Source organism: Ruditapes philippinarum, unplaced genomic scaffold (assembly GCF_026571515.1).
Source record: "Ruditapes philippinarum isolate M1 unplaced genomic scaffold, ASM2657151v2 ctg19794_1_1_1_1, whole genome shotgun sequence".
Lineage (NCBI taxonomy): Eukaryota > Metazoa > Mollusca > Bivalvia > Venerida > Veneridae > Ruditapes > Ruditapes philippinarum.
Window position 1 is genome coordinate 1 of NW_026860059.1, and position 14,831 is coordinate 14,831.

The following is a 14,831-nucleotide window of genomic DNA, read 5'->3' on the forward strand; positions in this document are numbered from 1 at the left end:
TTCGCCCGTTCATAGAAATATTAAACCTGTATATTTTCAACACGTATACATCATTTGTCTCCCGTATTTGTTCGTACATACCAGCTGCCATTTCCAACGTTTTCGAATATTTCTTTGTGATATATCTCCAAGTTCGTTTAGAATTACTGTTACGTTTCTCATAATTTGATGGATGATATTCAATTTCTACTGTTACGAAATTAACCACCTTCTCAGATCTTAGTTTTACTTCTCCACATTTAGATATATCTGAAAAATATAAATAGCTTGATAATGATAATGTTATTTTTTTCAATTCGCTTTGCTTAGCGAAATAAATAATTTATAACCTAATAAGAGGTATAGGACGGAATAAACAACAACACTAAAACAGGATGAAGACCTTTGCATTGTTTCAGTATTGTTTAATACACATCAATATAAAATGAGCCGTGTCACGACAAAACCAACATAATGCGTTTGCGACCAGCATGGATCCAGACTAGCTTGAGCATCCGTGCAGTCTGAACAAGATCCATGCTGTTCGCTTACAAACCCTATTATAAGTAGAGAAACTGATAGCGAAAAGCATGGATCCTGATCAGACTGCGCGGATGCATTACGTTGGTTTTGTCATGACGCGGCTCAAATATAATAACACTTTATGTCTGTGGAAGCAGAACCTCTGTACTTAAACTCTTGACAGCTCCCAGCCTGTAAAATAAACTGTTATCTTGATTATTAACATATCGATATGTACAGATATGTACAACCAGAAGCTTTACTGCCCATAAAGATTAAGCATTTGATTTTACTTATCCACTGAAAACAGTAACATTCTTACATTTTGCTTACTTTATAGTTAATACAATAATGGCTATTTTAAGTTTAGTTTAGTTTAAACATATTTAATCCATTTCCATTTTTACAAGTACAAAGCAAATGTATAGAAAAGGGGGTTGACCACAAGTTCAAATAACATTAGTAATGGCATTGAAGAATATAACAAAGAACATGTATTTTAGGAACAAAAACTGTTAGATCATTTGCTGAGAGAGAGAGAAAGAGAGAGAGGGAGAGAGAGAGAGAGAGAGAGAGAGAGTAGAGAGAGAGAGAGAGAGAGAGAGAGGGGGGGATGCTGTAAGGGCTTATGTAGGGACATTTAATGGTCATTTCACCCACCATCTTGGGACATGGTTCGGCAAGTGGGGACAAAATATATGTCCAAACATAAACGGTTGTTATATTTGATAAAATTACGTATCCGAAATTTTGCCGAAGTTTCCGAAAATGAGGACAGTAGTGCCCAGAAAACGTATCTCACTCTCACTCCCCATTTTATTACGGTCTTGACGGAATTTACTTTTTTTGGCGCGCTTAACTTATCCAAGATGGCGACGCGATCGATGAAAGGTTGTTCACTTTATTTAAGATTTAATTACATCGCATTAAGTTACTGTATAATTTAGATAATTACAGTTCAATCGAAAACTAATTTCATACACCAACTCTACGTGTGTGTTTGTATCTCTGGTCAGCTTATTCAATGTTGAAATGTGCCAATGTTTGTGATTGCGAGAGTTTTCGTCCCCCAGAATTCTCGAACCCCAGAGTTGTCGACCTCTAAGAGTTTTTGATCCCAGAGTTTTAGACCCCTAAGAGTTTTCGACCCCTATTGAGAGTTTTCGACCCCTTAATTATTTTGCAAGACTGAAGTTTTGGAAGAACCACCTACGGCTATAAAACGGTTTCTATTATGAAAGTGGCTAGCCGTACGGGCCCATTCGGCTAGCCAAAAGTTCTAGCCGTACGTGAGTCACGTACGACTAGCCTGGACACACTGTATTGGCTAGCCGTACGGCACTTTTCAAAATTATATGGAAGTCGAAAATGCATTTGTTATTTTGTGTCTTTAAACAACGATTTTAATCAAATCTCCGCATTTGTTCTAGTGTGTTCACTTTAATAAAGATGCTCCGCAATTTTGCACAAAAAAATAAATACGAGTAAGCGTTGTATAATCTATCTTAATAAAATTGAGTGTCAAAGTTGCATGTTATAACGTCCTTAATTTTCATGCTTATGATTTGTATGAAAGATGAATTGTTAAATCTGTTAATTAAGCACATGGATCGAATAAATAATGATCGGAGGGGAGTAAATAAATAAATAAAAAGAATATTAAAAAAAACGGTGAAAAGGAAAAATAATTTAATAATGCAAACTTTTCTTAATGATGGACGATGGACAAACTTCTATACCGTCGGTAATTGACGCAATTATCAGAGCCCAACAACAATTTTTTTCGGTGTTTTTTTTTCAGTTTAAAATTTAAACTTAATGAAACAAAAAAAGATTATTATCAAATTTTGTAAACTATTTCAATTGATGTTATTCAACTGCAACCAAACGCTATTTTTTCTCGACGTCTTGAGATGACAAAGTAAATTATTTACTGTAGCCAACACGTCGATCTAAAAAGTAAACATTCTTGACTAAAACCCTCGCTTAGTCATAATTAACATATGCACTAGCTTTCGCCTTCAATATATATTTTTGAAAAATGCCGTACGGCTAGCCAATACAGTGTGTCCTGGCTAGTCGTACGTGACTTACGTACGGCTAGAACTTTTGGCTAGCCGTACGGGCCCGTACGGCTAGCCACTTCCTTCTATTATGATTACAGGACTTGCGATAATTGAGTAGATTTTTTTTGTTAATTTATGATAATTAAATATTTCATTAATATAAATAATTAATATTTGTAACGGTTGGAAGCATTATACTATTGTGAACACATTAACCACTTCTGTGCCAGAGGGTCCATTTGACCATTTTATTTTCCTACTTTGAAGTTGCACGACTCCAGTTGAGTGAGAAAAAAAAACATTGTTTTTCTTGCATTTCTTGGTTGTATTTTAAAGGAATTTATAAAAAAGAATACTTAAACAAGCAAATATTTATTTCACAATTTTTAGCTGTTAACACTCATCAAATATAACAATACATACTTCACATAAACAGTTCTTTATTTGATTAAGTTTTTTGACAAAGGTGCAATGAATAAAAACGCACTCGTTTTTTGAAAAGGTGTTAATTGCGACAAACAACGTATAACAAGCAACACATGTAACTTATTATTAAGTTTATAATATTTAAATTAAATTTATTAATCTTGTAATATATATATCATTACATAAAATATTTTACTTCAGAACACTTATACAAAGTTTTTAGCAAGTGAAACATATTTATTCATAATGACAAGTATAATAAAAAATGGTAAATCTAAAAATATATAATATATAGTCACTTTACTGATTATCGTTGTTTACTAATTACCGGTGTAGTCCGACTATTCCGAATTTTCAATGTCAGTAAGCTGCACTTTGACTTTGTTAACCGTTTTGTGTAAATATTTTCTCCAATATTATCGGCAAAATTATGTACTTTTTGTTGGTTGGAAAAATGTTATAGTACTACCGAATGTAGACCACTATTAAAATGTTAACACACCGGTAATTGGTCAACCCAGTATACTGATTCGCGGGTACATCTGTATTTTGAAAAGCAAGTGTCATCTAGTCATAAGATTATTTCATCATATTTAATTAAGCTATCATATTTATTTTACCCCAAATGGAGCAGGGGTCAAAAACTCTCGACCAATTTCATCTCTATATGGGTCGAAAATTAGGGGTTGAAAACTATCGTACATTTTCTAAGGGTCGAAAACTCTGGGAGTCGAGAACTCTTGATACCTCTTTAAGGTTACAAAGTGGTCAGAACGGTGCTCGTCGTAAATTTAGAACAAATACTCCTGCAAAACTAAGACCAGTGATTTTTTTCGTATATTTTACAGCCGAATACAGGCTGTTTCCCCTAGCCCAAAAATGCTATATTTTCCCTAAAATTTAACTAATATAATATTTTCCCCTTGAAATGAAATAGTCCAATATTGCTATCACTTAACAGCATTGCAATGCATGAAATCATCTCTCATTATAGTCAACCTAGTGTGTGAACCTTGCCTGTTAATTTAGATGGTTAAATGTTTGGTTATATTTGACTGTTCTTAGTTTATTGTATGATTATAGATTTTCCCCTTTAAATGATATATTGCGCTATATTTTCCCCTTAAAAAGACACAGGTGGTTGTGAAAAATCCAAACAAAATCACTGAAGACCATTTACTTACCAACTGATACATTCTATTTATTTACAAAAGTAATGTTAACAGCACCATTTTGAAGTTTACAAATGGAAAGAAAGATGATGCCACTTACTGGGCACTCGGACACTTTAGGTCGTACCCTAGCCTTACTAGTTCGGCTTATGGGATGACCCATTTTATAGACTGATATTTTATAGATGTCATCCCTCTAAGCCTTACCCATAGTTGCAATTTACTGTGTGGACAATATCAAAATCAAACCTTTGAAAAATGTAATAAAGACAATAAAACTCTCTTTTAAAAACATTAATGTTTATTAGCTCAACATATATACTGAAAATATTGAAATTTTTAATCCATATTGCTGATTTAAAACATAAAATAATAGAGACAAGCATAAATAACAGGAGGTAAAATTCACTATGACTCGTTTACGGTACCACATTTCGTTGATTTAAATGAAACAAATAGCTATATATTGATGTTTGAAATTGTAAACTTTAGATTTTTATACCTGATTATGCATATAAATATTCATTTTATCATCAATTGGGGTCAAATTATTGATACTTCCTCTAGGAATAGTTTCCCAAAAGGTTTTAATTGGGCATTTTCCAAACAGAAAATTGCCATTCTTATAATTATTTATGTACGTGAAGGGCAGGGACCTGTCACAAAATTATCATGAATGACCGAAACGTACAATTATTTGCTACGTTTTTCACCTTCCAGCTTCCCCAACACTAAGGGGCCACTGCGGTGTCGGAAGAAGTTGTTATTGAGTGGGAGCTACTATATTGTATATATTATACAGATCAGACTTTGAAAAATGGTCATTTATACAAAAAGAATCTTTACATTTTTGGCGGCATTTGTCATAATGTAATTTTTCCCAAATTAATGTTTACCTGCGTAATTTTCCCCCCTTATATACTAAGTTAAATACATACCTCATAATTAAAACTAGAGGAGAGAATTTATTGAAACTTGGCTTGATTATAGAATATCAAAAACTGGAAACAATTTTATGAAAAATCTTACTTTCAGTGGCATATTTATATAACTCAAAAAGTAGCATGATGACCTAAAGATTTTCATAAAATTGTTTATATTTTGATACTAATTAATCTTGCAAAGTCTTAGATAATTTACGCTCTGTGCTAGTTTTAACCAAAATTTGGGAATTTAATGCTTATTTTCCTATTAAAAAAAGACCATGCCCTTTCCCTAAGAAAACGAGAAAAAGCAAATAGGGACTTCTCATTATTTTGTATGAGGACAAAGATGTCTGCCACCACATGCCAAATAAACCATTGTTTAAACAAATCATGTTTATTTGTTTTAAAATGGAAACATATTCGTATTTTATCTAAAAGATTAACATTTTTTGAAAGATCTCAATGCCATGTGCATGCTATCAGTAATGGATTTCTTCTTGTTTGTAATTTTGAGTCTCTTTTTGAACTCTGTGTTAAAATTCTTCAAGGAGGGAACATTTTTCATCAAAAATGGGTAAGTAAATTACTAAATAAGTGTTAAAGGGAAGCAGGAAGTTTTGTTTATGATAATCAAGCAGTGGAGCTTGATTGAAATGTTGAACCTTTTTTGGACAATCTGTATGATAGTATGATAGTGGTAGATTTTGCTCTCAGTTTAGGGAAGATCCTCTGTCTTAGAGTTAAAAAGGCACGAAATCCTGTGGAAAGAGAAAGATAAGTTTAGCTTAACTAAGTAAAATGTGAGATTAACTGCTAACTACTTTAACTCTCAGCAGGCAATGTTTTGAATAATAAATTATTTCCAGCATCAGTTTCATTCAAAATGCAACATAAGTTTGTTTCCCCAGAGAAATTTATTGTACAAGTTTTAAATTAACTTCTTAATAATGAACACAACCATTTTCACCACCGAATAATATATGGAACAAAAATGCTAAACATTACATGTATACATGTATATTTCATACTGAAGACTATATTTACCGGAATGTCTGCATTGGTGTAACATTTTGTCCTAATTCATATAACTTTAAACTTGGCTATGTATTCTTTAACTAATGTGTGTTGTGGGGATATTAATCACCTTAAGTATCAAAGTGACAAAAACAGAGATGATTTTGACACAAGTTGCTTTCAATTGAATGACAGTGTCAAGTTATTATTTCAGTGTTGACGCAACTGAAGAAAGTGGATTTCTAGGCCGACTGGTTAACCATGGCACAAAGAGAGAGAGAAATTCAGTCATGAAAGAAGTGAATGGATACCTTTGCCTGTTTTGCTTGAGGTATGTTAAAATCAACTGAACTTTCACTAAAGAATCAGAGTTCCAGATAATTTTTTTGGCCAAGGGGTTTTTACCCCTCAAAATTTAGAGTGAGGAGTAAAATGCAAATTCTGATAAACTTAAGGGGTAAAATCTGTCAAAAAAGCATTTTGCATTTTTTATAAACAAATTAAACTTATTGTTTTGTATGTTTATTTTCTTTTTTTAGAAAAACCTGTACAAATTAAATACTGATTTAATGTGAAACAATACAAAACATGCCATGTAAAGTCAGACTTCCAGAGTATACTGGAACTCAAGTTTAGGATACACAGCAAAATTATCAGGGCTTCCATTTTCAAAATTTGGACGTCAAATACTTCAAAATCTCTGATATTGGAAGTCACATTTTATAGGTAAAGAAGGGAAAGTATTGATTTTCAGAAGTCAAGGAGTAAATGACTCCCAAACTTCCACTAGTGGAAGCCCTGAAATTATTTTATTTTCTAGGAGTCAATATTTTTCTTTCTTTATTTCTGTTGGCGTGAACCTTATCATGTTCTCCATTTTGAACAATTATAGTTGAAATTAGAATTAAAGAAACATAAACAAGATTTTTTATATCTTTCCTTAAAAAAAATATTGGTCTGAGAGAAAATTGTCCATAACTGTAGACTGGGTACGAAAATATTGAGTACAAAACTGCAGGTGAAAAACATGTTATTTTGTTCCAACAACAAAAGTAAAAGATATTTAAATATATTTTTGTTTATTTTGAAGCATAAGCATGTCAATAGATGACTAAACAAACTTAATACTGTGTTAGCTCCTACGATGATTATCTGGCACAAAGTTCATCAATAATTTCACAGGTTGATCTACGGGAGTTACCTCCCTTCTGTATTTCCTGCTACTTTCGTTTTTAACATGCGTTGTTGACAACAGAATTTTTAGTTTTCAATAAAATGGAAATATATGGTATTTTTATGCTCAAAACATTTTCTTTCTACATATCAAATGTTTACATTTCTATTCTTTCACGCATAAATTTTGACATACGAGCGTATTTTCATTTTGTTGTGCGTAACTGTGACGCACGAATTTTGAAGGTGATGCGTATTTTAGATTTTCTATGCGTATTTTACGCTTATACGCACGCTATCTGGAGCTCTGAGAATTACATTACTTGTTTAAATTAAGAAACTGTTAAATTCTTATTCTGTCAAAATATGCCTATAACCAACCCCCACACACCTCCTAGATTAACCTTTCTGTAACATAATTTCACAATTGTACAATTGTAAAGCTTGAACCAAAACACATTTAATGTCCATGGTGTGAGAGTTGACCTTGCACTTACATTAGCTGTTGATGAATACTGCAAGAACACTGCAGATTGTGATGGTAAATTTTCTTGCAGAAATAACCATTAAATGGTGGCTGCCACAAATAAGATTATTGCCAGTGAGGTGTCTATGCTATGCTTGTTTTCTAAAAAATTTTACTTTAGCAAGAGTTCAAAGACTTGTCTTAAGATTTTTTATGGGTTTAGCTTGTGGATTTACAGAGTAGCAATAAAAATATGGCTTGTGACTTAAGTCAGAAACGGGTTTTGTAGCATTTATATACATTGATGGTGTGAGAAGAGAGAAGACCTAATTTTTGTCAAAACAAGGTATATTCTGTGTTTCAAAGTCATTTTACATTTATTACAGAGATATCAAGCCTGGAGAGGAAATTTTGTATGATTACGGAATAAAAAAGTTGCCTTGGGAATCCAAGAAATATTCAATGGTAATATAGATTTTTAAAACAATGGTAGTACTCTTGAAACATTCAAATGTAAAGGTCATACATAATTTTTGTCAAAAACTTTGACATTTTTAGTTACCTCTGCTGACAGGCCATTGCCACACTCTTTATTGTTCGTTTGCAGTTATGATCACCATATGCCATTTTATTTTGCCGGAACATCAATGTCATATTTACACAATTCTAGTTCAGTTTTAAAAAAGGCAAGATTTTCCTGCAGTTCCACTTATTGTATCTTTCAGGTATTTTTGGTTGATTCACGTACTATGGCAGTTAAACAGCTACATGACAATGACCTGTTTGAAGTTGAGGGAAGAGCTTTGAAATGGAAGGCCCAGACTGGTAACCATTTATAAATTGGCTTTTGTTTTGTGTTCCCACTCTTAGATTGGGGCACTTAGATTTGCCATTGTCTTTGCATGAGTTTGTCTGTTCATCTTATATGTTGTGTTGTCTGTAACTCCAAAAGGGCTGGAGCTAGACTCATGAAACAATTATGTTGGTATGTTGTATAGTTTTGCACCTGGGGTTTGGCTTGTGGATTCACTCAGTGTTGGCAGAGTTACTCCATTGTCTTAGAAATCAGGCATAGCTCAAAAATATTTGACTTAAGAGTCATGAAACCTAACTGGATTGATGATCAAGTGACCATAACCACAGATTTGTGAAGGCATTTCTTTTGACAAATATTTATTTTTACAAGAAACTGAAAAATACTGGAAAAAAGAGATTAAGTTATACATGTAGTTTAATAAGATTGTGATAAGAAATTGCCATGACAGCCATTTTAAGCCTTTCCAGTGGATTCTGTTTCTGTAGCAAATTTTAAATCTTTACATCATGTTTACTTCAAATCAATAACCTACTTGTGCATTTAGTAAATCAGTATGTATTTACAGTTTGCAGTTGTGAAGAGACCAATATTTCAACATCTTCAAAAAAACATTCTGAATTAACTTACACAGCCCAGAAGTTGACATCAGTAACCCAAGATTACACAAATAAAGTAGAGGTGAGATTTATCATTTAAAACTTATTTGTGTGGCCTGTAGCTACTTTTGAAGTGGATTGGCTAAAAAAGAACAAAATAGAATAATATTATATTTCATTCCAATAATGGGCCATCTCTGACATAGTAATCACATACTGTAAACATCCATATGTGCTCTTTTTTGTTTTTGTTTTCATTTGTGCGTGCTGGCGTCCATGCGTGCGTCAGGTTATCCCTGTCCTGCAATTTTACATTATAATGGTTATACTGTACACCCGATGTTTATGAAAATTGGTCAGCATTGTTATCTTGAGGAATTCAAAAAAAAGGAAACTGGACCATCTTTAATAAAAACTAGGTCACTATGTCAGTTGGTTAACCCCTGCACTGCGCATTTCAACATTTACCTATACTGCCTTCATTTATTATCCGATTGTAAAGATTTTTGGTGTGCAGGCATCTTGGATATTTACCTTTTGCAAATGTTCATACATCTGTGTGTGTGTGTGTGTGTGTGTGCGTCTGTCTATCTGTCTGGTTGTTTAGTTAGGCCAACTAAAAAAATGTTTGGTTTTTGGTTCGGGTAACATTGTAAAAATAATAACGTTAGGTAGGAAGGGATTTAATTTTCATAGGTGAAATTGTCTGCAACTATTTTACAGCTGTATTTTGGTTTCCAGTATACATATTATTAGTTTGAATACATGTAAATTCAACACTAAAAATTTGGAAGCAATTAAAAAAATATATATTATTCTTAGGTGATATCAGTACTTTTTCAGTTTTGAAACTTAATAAAAAGTGTTAGGATAGGCATGAAAACAATAGGGTAGGTAGGGTTAAGGGTTATCTTAACCACACATTTTTTTTTTGCCTTAACCTTGCACTGCATTTTTCTATTTAAATCACTGAATTTGTTGTATTACCTTCATTTATCAACTAATTGTCAAGATATTTGAAATATAGGTGTCTTTCATAGATTTCTACTTTTAGTAATTGTTTAAGGCAGTTGTGATCAAGGTCAAGGTCACTTCTGCTAAAAATAGATATTTGTTCTTTTTGCTCTGGTGCCTTTATTTATTTACTCATACTCGAACTGGGGCATCCTTGTCCAGTGGTCACATTTCTAGTTTTATTTAGCAGTTACAATTAAAGGAAAAATAAATTTTTGTTCGTTTCTCACAATTAAAAAATATTAGGCAACCTTTATTGACTACTTTACTTCCTTGAACTTGGATTTTTTTTCACTAAGAAATCTTTCACTAGTCTGCATAGTTTACCGTTTTCTTAGATATCTCTATTATTTAAAATTAAACAGATCTCTTTATTTAAAAATAAACAAATGGTGTTTGGTTTGTAGTTATGACGACAGTTGTATGAAATGAAAATCATCTGCCTTTAAATATATTTTCTATGCATCTTTCAAAATTTGTCAAATGCCTATTTGGAATGCAAATTTTCTAATTTAGGCTGTTGGGAGGACAGTAATTTCCAAACAACAAGATTGTCTTTTTTTTGTATGTCTGAAAATTGACATATAACTGAATTGAGTTAAATAAAAATTGTCAGACATTTGGTCTGACATGTCCTTAAAAATCTGTCAGACAAGGTACAGTAAATAGTTGAACATGAAGTCTTGGCCATATATTTAAATTTAAACATTAATATTTTCAGCTCCCAAAACTTCAGTCGCAAGAACCAGATTCAACAACAGACCTAAATAGACATGAAGGTACTGTTATTAGCTATATGTATTATTTGGTAGACATTAGAAAATGTGACATTTGCAGGCAATATAGATCCTATAAAGCCTTTATGAGATGCACAGTGTCAAATCTTTGCAATGATGCAGTTGTGTCCAAAATTTAATATAATATGTGAAATAATGAGTTTGTTTATTACAATGTATTATAGCGTGGTATCAGAAAGTTTGAGCTGGTCTAATTTTTTAATTATTTTATGGTCTGATTAAAGCACAAATTTAAGAATGCATGTACTCCAAAATGCATCTTCCTTACATAGGAAACTTGGAAATCTGCAAAATTAAGACTGTGGAATTGCTAACTGAGGCATATTCTGAGAACTTTGGCTGGCTTGAAAATAAAGTATACCACAGTATTTACCATAAATTATTGAATTTGGAAAAATACAATGGTAAATTTGGGCAGTTTTGATATGTCTAAATGAAAACAGTTTGATATAATATGATTATATTTTCACATTTAACATGAAGCTGGAGCATCCAAATCTACACTGAAAAGAAAACACCCATAACTAATTTTTAACCAAGTTGCATACCATCCCACTTGCATAAGATATATGAAAACTAAGTATTTGCTGAACTGTGTATTTTACTTGTAGATGTGGATGTGGTGTTTTCAGGAATATAAACTATCTGATTAGGTAAAACTGACAATCACAGCTTTAATAACAGAATATTTGTTCACTAAGAAAAGCATAATATTTCCCAAAACAATTTGATACTGAAGATTAGCCCAAATCATCCTTGTTTGCGGCCATATGGCTTATATTGTTCTGGTGTGCTGTATACTAAACTAAAATCAGAGGGTAAATGTATTTAAGTTTTTCAAAAAATAGTATGTGTTGAGAAATTGTCTTTTGACTGCTATGGTGAAATCAGTTGATAAAAGTCAAAAATTGGAACAGCAGATGTTTTTGCAGAAATGATCCATTCCTGACAATAAGAATTTAAGAAATGATAGTGTCCTCACTTTCTTCTTTCTTTTGGGATGTTAATGAGGACAAACAGGAAGTCGGCCATATTTGTTATGAACAGAAAACATAGCAAACACATGTTGTCAAAATGGAAGAAAAACTTTTCATGATAATGGACACAACTCTTCTGTTTTTGCTTTTATTTGTGTTGTTAATAATTGCATTAGTGATTATCTTCATTTACAAAAAGTGGAATTATTTGTTCAGGTTATGGAACAATGATTTGAGGTATTATTATATATTGTTCAAATTCCCCCTTACTGTGTTGAATTTTGAAGGTATAATTTTTCCTGCTAGTCCCAGCTATTTAGCTCTGTTAAACAGTTAAAAAAAAACCTTAAAGATGAACTCTCTCGTTCATCCTTTGTGACAGTTTAATCTTAGATGTTTCTTGCATGAAGTTCAGCTAATAGAAGACACAATTTTTTAATTAACCAACTATTATAATTATGTTCTTGATCGGGATCTTTTCAGGACTCCGGATAAGGGGGATAAAGGGTATTAACCTTTGAAAATGCTGAAGTATTTTTGGGTATGAAAGGGAAGAATAATCATTACCCTTAAAAAAATTCCTATTACCCTTATATTTTAATGGAGAAGTATCATTTCAACCAAGAAAACAGGCTTGAAATGCCTGAAAGTTTATCTAGACACAGCTATTATATATTTTTTTGAATGAATTGATGTGTAAAAGGCACCATATTTTAAAAGTTCTTATTCAGAAATTTGAGTAACCTTTGAGAAATACTATCACTTCTGAAAAAATTCTCAAATACCCCTCCTGTGCTCTTTGTGAGATGTATCACCTGATGTCTGTCATTGTCAAGCATCAACTTTTTATAAGTTTAAACAACATCTCGTAAAACGCTTTATTTTAACTAAGCTGCTTAGAAATGTTTCTTTGCTTGTTCTTTTTCAAAATTGCTTAAATTTAATTACATGCCAAAAGAAATTTCTTGTTAGTTTTATTGGTAATCGCAGGACCTAGAGCTTTGATACATGTATTTGGTATATATAGCATCAACTAGTGGAAGTCTACACAGATTGCTAAAATTATGCCCATGAGGTGAAAAATGGCCCTGCTTAGGAGAGTCACTGTTTAACACAAACTTTTAAAAGGGAAAATATTAAATTATCTTCTTGCAAAAAACGGTAAGGCCTAAACTTATTTGGCATGTAGTGTCCTTTTGCATGTTCCTCAGGTGAGCAATAAAGGGGCATCCTGGCCCTCTTGTCTTTAGTTTATTTTATAATGTGGTTTACAATTGCACTTTTGTAATTTTAGATATTTTGATTTATGGCCGTTAAACTTCCTACAATTCAGCAAATGAAAAAAAATGGACTCATGTTTTTCAGGTAAAAGACCACTTAAGATAATGACAGTAAAACCCAAGGAAGATCGAAGGGGGAAAACTGACAACTCGAAGCAACATGCTTGCCTGTTTTGTGGAAAACTTGATCTGAAAATTGCGCGTCATTTATGCAGCAAACAGCATATGAATGAAAAGGAGATTGCTCAGTTGCCTTCATTTAAAAAGAGAGGAAGTGTGTCACAGTTAGAGAGGGAGCGAGAACTAGATGCTTTGCGAACTGAAGGAGATTTTCTGTACAATGTAGATATCCTGAAATATGGTGATAAGAAGGGTTATGGACTGATAGTGGCTAAGAGACCAGAGGCAGGAGTGCACAGTGCAAAAGATTACTTGCCATGTAAATACTGTTTAAGGTTTTATGTTAAAACTGAACTCTGGAGACATGGGCAACGGTGTCGGTTCATGCCTAAACCTTTAGTGGAAGACACAATTGTATTAAAAGATAGTGAAGAGGAAAGGGAAAGTAGAAAATTCATTGAAGATTGTACCTTACTGTTAAATGGTGCTGGTGTTCCTAACAAGCAGATCACAAAGGAGGATGAAGAGGATTTCTTCTACTATGTGCTCTCATCATTACAAGAAGATTCTGTCGGAAAGGGCTTAAAGCAAGATATTGGTATTGTGAAATACGGGAAAAATGAATTTGAAAGGCTTGGAAGGAGAAGGGCCAATGAAGTTCGCTATCGCATGAGACTTCTTGAAAGAATTAAACTAGAAGTTCTGTCTCTTGATAAGTCAGAAAAGAAATCGAGTTTGGCTTTGTTACTTGTACCAGAAAAGTTTGATCTTTTTGTTCAGGCTGTAAGGAACATAACTGGCATTAGTGATGAGAGAAGCTTGAATGGTGTCTTAATGTTTGAAAAACCACAGCTGGCCAGAAAGACTGGACAGATTGTGAAAAAGTTCTCAGAAATGTCAGAGGGAGAGGCTGTCGTTGAGAGGAACAGAGAGAAAAGACAGGACTTTACAGATTTCTTATTTCTGTATTCTAAAAATTGGTCCAGCAAAATAGGGAGCTTGGCCCATCAAACAACAAATGAGAAAAAGTTCAACAAGAAGGAAATGTTGCCAGTAACAGAGGACTTACAAAAGCTTCAGAAATACTTGGACAAAGAAATTGGAATTGAAAGTCAGGTGTTAACGACTGAGCCTTCGAAGAACAATTGGAGGACTTTTGCTTATGTTCTCCTGACTAAGGTAACACTTTTCAATTTCCGAAGAGGAAATGAGTGTGCTGCAATGCAGTTAACAAAGTTCCAGGAAAGGGAGGATTGGAGCAGTGGTAATCAAGAGATCTACCAGTCACTGAGCAGATTTGAACAGGGACTGGCAAAAAGGTAAGCAGTATTTTAAATTGACTAAATGGGGGAAAAAAGGGATACAGAAACTGATTTTTGACAAAGAACTTTAATTAAAATTAAACCCCCTTTTAAACTAAAAACATAAAAAAAAAAGTTTTTTTTCTATTCGCCCTCTTCAAAATTTCCCGCCCCAATACTTTTTT

At 32.9% G+C, this 14,831-nt stretch overlaps 1 protein-coding gene across 1 annotated transcript; it reads left to right on the forward strand.

The window, feature by feature from the left end:
- Positions 1–4,911: 4,911 nt before the first annotated feature.
- LOC132758743 (uncharacterized) lies at positions 4,912–14,664 on the forward strand (the record flags this gene model as incomplete). Its single annotated transcript, XM_060750443.1, is given in 6 exon segments — positions 4,912–6,436; positions 8,131–8,209; positions 8,470–8,569; positions 9,127–9,239; positions 10,893–10,950; positions 13,311–14,664. Coding segments are annotated over 6 exon segments (1,847 nt in total), but the record flags the coding sequence as incomplete, so codon positions are not given.
- Positions 14,665–14,831: the final 167 nt, after the last annotated feature.